Here is a 6,000-nt window from a genome sequence, read left to right as displayed (position 1 = left end):
CATCTGAGCATATATAAGTTATAAGGACAAAATAATATAATAAGAAAGACATGAACTTTAAAGGAGGAGAGACTGCTGAATGGTAGTCATAGAGAAAGTGGTTAAGGGGAGCTAAGAGCATGCCAACTTGTCAGACTTGTTCTGAATTATAGGGATTGGAGAACAAAGGGTAGGAATTTACTAAACAAGAGACAGGGGAGTACCAGGTATGGACAAGTTTGAAGATTAAATTATCCCTAAAGTTCTAATTAACACCTTGGTGTAAAGGGGGCCTCTACCAACGGTGTCTTTCAAGTGGATCCATTTCTTTTGACCGATTCAGGGGAATCAAAGGACATATCTCAGCTAGAACGATCCTGAGGGGAAGGAACCTTGAAAATGAGACTAGCAGAGGTTAAGCAATTTGCTTGAGGTCACAGGGCTAAGTGGCAGAGATGGACCTCAAACCTATGATGTCTGACTTTAGGTCCTGGGCTCTCTCCCCTACATCACCAGCAAGAGGATTGGAGAGCAGCAGGGCAGTGGCTAACTTAAGCAGGGGAGGAGCCAACACTGAGAAGAGAGGTGGACAAAGAAGAGGACCTTGGGGACAAACTTCACTAACTTTACAATTTTGTAAAAGGTCAGCCCGGTTTGTATTCAACTACAAAGACAAATAAAAGTTATGCTTGGGAGATTCTTGATCTGGAAAGCTGAATCACGTGATAAGCATAGGTCAACTTCACTAGATGCCAGCTGCTCTTAGGAGTTCTGATTTAATCAAAAGTTCCTTTTGCTTTAGGGAGAAGTACCCAGTGACTGCTAGTCTCTTTTTTATTATTTTTAGTCACTCTTTCTTCTTTCTTTTTTTAAATGCTATTTTATTTCCCACCTCCATAGTCACTATTCTAGAAAGTTCTGCCTTCATTCCTCACCCCTAGAACTCAGTAGGTTATTTAGCATTGAGGCGTTGATAAATGCCAATCAAGCAACAAATATATTTTAAATACATTTTACTGATATATTTTGTTTTTATTACATTACTATATTTCCCCCCAATATCCCTCTTGCTCCTCTGTCCTAGAAAGTCTCCTCACATAACAATATCATTTTTATGACAAAAAAAGAAGAAAAATGAGCATAACTGATCAATACATCAGAAAAAGTTTGAAGATATGTGTAATGTACCACTTTTGTGGCCCTCCCACCTCTGCAGAGGGGTAGGAGGGAGTGTCTTCTCATCTCCTTTCCAGCCATGATTGTTCTTTATAATTTTGCAAAGTTCACTTTTGACTTTTTTGATGGTTGTTCTTCCATATGTGGTCGTGTATACTGTCTTCTTGGATCTGCTTAGCATCAGGTCACATAGATCTTTCCATAATTCTCTATAATCATCATATTCAGTATTTCTTATAGCACAGTAATATTCCATTATATTCATGTGCTACAATGTGTTTAGCCATTTCCAACTAATGATCATCTCATGAGTTTCTAAAATGCTGCTATAAATATTTTGGTGCATATAAGAATTTCTTCTTGTCAGTGGTCTCCTTGGGGTATAAACTAGTAATGGAATATCTGGGTCAAAGGATTTGGAATTTTTAGTCACTTTATTTGCATAATTCCAAATTATCAAATGACAAAATTTTAATATGGACAATCGGCTTCCTTTGCATATAGTTCAATATCTGAGCAAGCTTCTTTCTGGTTACTGATTTGGTTTTTTAGACACCTGGTATTTAGAAATAAATTGTCAGTTAACAAAAAAAAGAATTTCTCTCCCTTCCACTCCCCCCCCCCTTAACTGAAAAAAAAAATAGGATGAAACTCATTACAAATATGCACGGTCAAGCAAAACAAGTTCCTTCTTTGACCCAATCAAATATATGTATATACATATATATATAATATATTTCTCATTCTATATCTTGACTGTGAGGAGACAGCATCATGCTTCATCATTGATTGGTCATGGCACTGATCAGAGTTCTTAAGTCTTTCAAATATTTGTCTTTACGGTGTTGTTGTTGTACAAATTATTCTCTTGGTTCTGCTCATTTCACTTTATATTAGTTCATACAAGTCTTCCAAAATTTCTCTGAAATCCTTACATTATTTCTTACAGTACAATAATATTCCATTCCATTCCATTCATACAGCATAATTGTATGAATGGGTCTGGTTCCTCTTTCTTTGTTCTTTTTATGGTCAGACAACCTGGGCATTCATTTGATTTAGTCAACCCAAATATTTATCCTCAAATCTTGTTATACATGAATAAGCTCCCTTTCTGCTACAAACTCAGCTGGTGTGAGTTTGTGCACCATGAAATGGTTTCCATTACTGCTATTAATAAAAACAAGCACTTAAAGAACACTTTACTGTTTTTGAAACACTTTACACGCATGATTTAATGTGCTGAGTCCAAAACTTACACATGCACACTGTCATAAAAAACTGAAACACTCATACATCTCTACGAAGGACAGTGTAGCCTAGTGGATAGAGTACTGGACTCAGTCTCTGGGTTCAAATTCTGCCTCTGATACTGACTAGCTAGCTAGCTGCCTGTGAGCAAGTCTCTGAGCCTCAATTTCCTTACCTGTAAAAATATCCTTAAAGTCTACCCACCAGGGTTGTTGTGAGACTCAAATGAGATATTATACGTATACTATCTTTAAAACTTAAAGTGCCATATAAATGTGAGCTATTATTATATTTGTATTTTGTTAGCTAACTCTGTATGGTTCTATGAAGTTGCAAAGCAGCTCATATGGAGTGGTGACAAACTTGTGTGCCTGTCATCTAAGGACCAGCCTCGCTAAATTCATGGGAATTCATCATCAGAAGATTTAGAGCTAATTGGTTTTTTCAGTCAAAGAACTAAATTATAGAAAGGCTATTATCTCAGGTGCAAGAAGGGAGTACTCACACTAAGGAAATGTGAAAACCTCCAAACAGGAGACAGAAGAGGCTAAAATGAAGAAAAGCAAGGAAGAATTACCACACCTGATCAACATTTCAAAAACCCTTGGAGCTATGATTACAGATCACTAAAAAGCTACAAACCAATATTGCTCAATATTGGGCACAAAGGAAGCTCACTGTCCTCTTGATTATTAAAAGAGGTCTTACTTTCACATACCTGCTTTTTCTTTTCAGAAAGTCCATGTATTTAAATAAGTCTGAATCCCATGGAAACGATCAAATTATCATCACATTGTAATCACAAACAATGTACTTATTGAATGTTATATGTATGTACATGAATGTACATATACATTCATATACACACATAGATATATAGCCCTATCCTAGGCATTTTGGATACAAAAAAAAAAGCCTAAGCAACGGCATCATCCTTTGAGGGAATTACAAACTATTTGGGAAAACAGTTCACGTAACATAAAGAGACGTAAGTCCCTTGAGGACAGAGGATGTTTTTTGGTTCCTATATCTCTAGCATCCAGCACCGTGCATGTCATATAGCTTATTTTTGATGGACTTGATGGTTAACACTTTTAAGTACTGGCATCACTTTGTTTTTAACGATTTCCTTGTCTGTTTTTCTAAAATGTATACACTTCCTAAGCTCTTCCAAAGAGGTCCAAACTCCTGATTTTGTTGGCATAAAAACCGAAGCCCAAGGTCCTTCCTGCAGCAGTCAGAGTAAGAGACCAGCAGGCAGGTGGGGGTGGGCAGGTCCCATGGTGACTGCCTCGTCTTCCGCTGCAGAAATGGTACCTGGGCTCAGAAGAGGCTTTGCTTTGCTCAGGCCCTCACCAGAGTAATTGAGAGGTAACATAATATCCTTAGCCGCCCTCCTCTCGGAACCTTGAGCAATAGCCACAAGACATGACCGTGCACTTTGGTGCTCTGCCAATAGGAGAAGAGTGTGTCTGTGTGGGCGGGGCTTGGAGTCCCTGCCCTTCAATTTCACGCTAAGTCCCTCCCCCCTTGGGGCGGAGCTTGGTAACCAGATCTGGTTTGCCAAGTGCCTGGTTTCCCAATACGTTTTTCCGTTTGTCGGGAAGGACGCTTTTGCTCAATATGTTCTCCGAAGTCTCCGCTGTACCCACCCACTTCATGAATCAGGGAGATCCTTAAAACACCCCAGCACTCTACAGATTAACCCCTTTACCTACTAGTTCCGGCCTCTAGCAGTCTTAGTCCAGCTGTCAGCAGCTGTTGGCAGCGTCAGGCTACTTTTCGGGGAGTCCGCTGCTTTAAAAACAAAGTTTCCGTTTTTCTAAGAGAGGGAGAAAAATCACTTGATCCCTTTATTTCCTCCTCTCCCACTTCATGGAACAATTAGATAAAAAAGGACGTGGTGTTCTACCATTGTTTTCTTTCACATCTGGATAGCTTTCAGTTTTGGAATTGCTTTAAAAAGCAACAGTTCCTCCCCTCCCCTCTGGCCTTTAAGTAAAAGAAATTAAGGGGCTATTTGGAAAAACATCATGCAAGAAAACTACTCCCTGAGTGTGAGTCAGGGTGGATTTCTGAGTAGGTGAGGAAGAAAGCAAATGTAGAAAAGCCAGTGGAGCAGCTTGGGCAGTTTAGTAGGAGAGATGCACGACAGACACCTTTTCTCTCACACTCTAGGTGAACAGTCCACTTTCCTTATCTCTTAGGATTCTTCACCAAGAAATCTAGAGTCTCCTGTTCTTCATAAAAGAAGGGCAGGTCTAACTGACTTCCTCTGGAGACAATTGAAAGAGAAAGTAGTTTGTTCAAAGAGAGGGTTAGGAGTTTCAGATTTTCTCTGGGTGGGAGGAGTCCGATGGATCTCCTGGCTTAACTAGTGAATGCACTTCCTGCTGCGCAGCCCCTGTTAACGTATTTAATGAAGACTGAAGGGACTGAGTGTCTCACTGTCTAATCAGACTCTTTCCTATGGCTAGTAAGCCTGACAGAAGGCCTGAGTCTCAGCAGCAGCAGCAGCTATGGGACAAACTACTCACCTTCCAGCATTTCCAGACCACTTCTCTCTCCAGGCACAGCTATGGTTATGTCCAAGGCAGCATGAACGCACTGATAGAAAGTGAATTCAGCAGACTGAGAGGTAATTAACAGGGAACCAGAGGGTGCATGGGGAGAGGAGGAAGTGAGCATAGAGGTGAAGAGAAAGCTGCGGAGGTTATAGGCTGGTGTTTTCTTGATGACTGGTGTTAACCTGAAAACTTGGTTAAAGAAAAGGCAACAGGCTAATGCATACATTTTATGATTTAATTAATTGATCAATTCCCATTAAAGAAAACGGTAACATAATGCATTATGGAGCCAGAAAAATGTTCTGGCTACCGAGTACAGAAGTCTTCTGGCTTATATACATTTTGCCATGAGAAAGGAACTCTCTTAGTTGAACAAATCCTAAATTCAGTAAGACAAGACAATTAATAGAGCAATGTCAGTTGAGCCTTGCGATTCCAGGCTGGGTAAACATATGTCTCGCTGACATATGACAAGAAAGGAAATCCCACCGCTAGTGAGTGGCAGGCTTCCTGTCCTAAACAGATATTTGAAATAGCTGACTCAGGAAAGGGTAAACAAAGTTCAAATAGAAATTACGACCTAAGATGCCTGTATTTTCTTTACCATTAATATGCCATATCATAGTATATGTCTATAAATATTAAGATATGGAAAATGTCCCATTATTCAAGATAGTGTCTTAGGTTAAAGGTCTCTTAAGGAATGTTAAGTCAGCATTGGCTGGCTTTTGTTGACATAGGAAGAGGCATTCTCTGAATTTGCTTCAGAGAGAGCAAAAAGATTATTCCAAAATTTTATATTAAACATTATCACTGGCATTCATGTATTTAAATTTAAAAATGAAATATCTTAGTATTTAACTCATTCAAATTAAGATCTTGACCAGCAAGTGATCTGAAGTTAGAGGAACTAAGTTTGAATGCAGTCTCTGCATATTATCTGTGTATACTTGGGCAAGTCTCCCAGACTGTTTTCTTAGCTATGAAATGAGAGGGTTGGACTAGCTTATCTTGAAGATCCTATGAG

General features: G+C 39.2%; 1 protein-coding gene and 1 long non-coding RNA gene across 4 annotated transcripts in view; one reads left to right on the top strand and one right to left on the bottom strand.

Annotated features, from left to right (window-relative positions):
- Positions 1-249: 249 nt before the first annotated feature.
- On the bottom strand, positions 250-5,032 carry LOC140501522 (uncharacterized). Its single transcript, XR_011966215.1, has 4 exons — positions 4,944-5,032; positions 4,125-4,228; positions 2,912-2,953; positions 250-1,711 (listed from the first exon to the last, which is right to left on the bottom strand). It is a non-coding gene; the product is annotated as an uncharacterized lncRNA (long non-coding RNA).
- Positions 4,705-6,000, top strand: part of MOCOS (molybdenum cofactor sulfurase) — a 118,809-nt gene continuing 117,513 nt past the window's right edge. The window contains exon 1 of one of the 3 annotated variants that reach the window (XR_011966214.1): positions 4,705-5,044. Coding sequence is in view for 1 of the 3 variants with exons in the window: in XM_072605268.1 (XP_072461369.1) it covers positions 4,876-5,044 (169 nt within the window). In the remaining 2 variants the exon portion in view is untranslated. The remainder of the gene's footprint in view (positions 5,045-6,000) is intronic. The other 2 variants (XM_072605268.1, XM_072605269.1) reach the window with 2 other exon arrangements.

The sequence above is a fragment of the Notamacropus eugenii genome, chromosome 4, assembly GCF_028372415.1.
Source record: "Notamacropus eugenii isolate mMacEug1 chromosome 4, mMacEug1.pri_v2, whole genome shotgun sequence".
In the NCBI taxonomy this organism is placed as follows: Eukaryota; Metazoa; Chordata; class Mammalia; order Diprotodontia; family Macropodidae; genus Notamacropus; species Notamacropus eugenii.
Note: the sequence above shows the minus strand (reverse complement) of the source record. Positions and strands in the feature narration are given on the sequence as shown.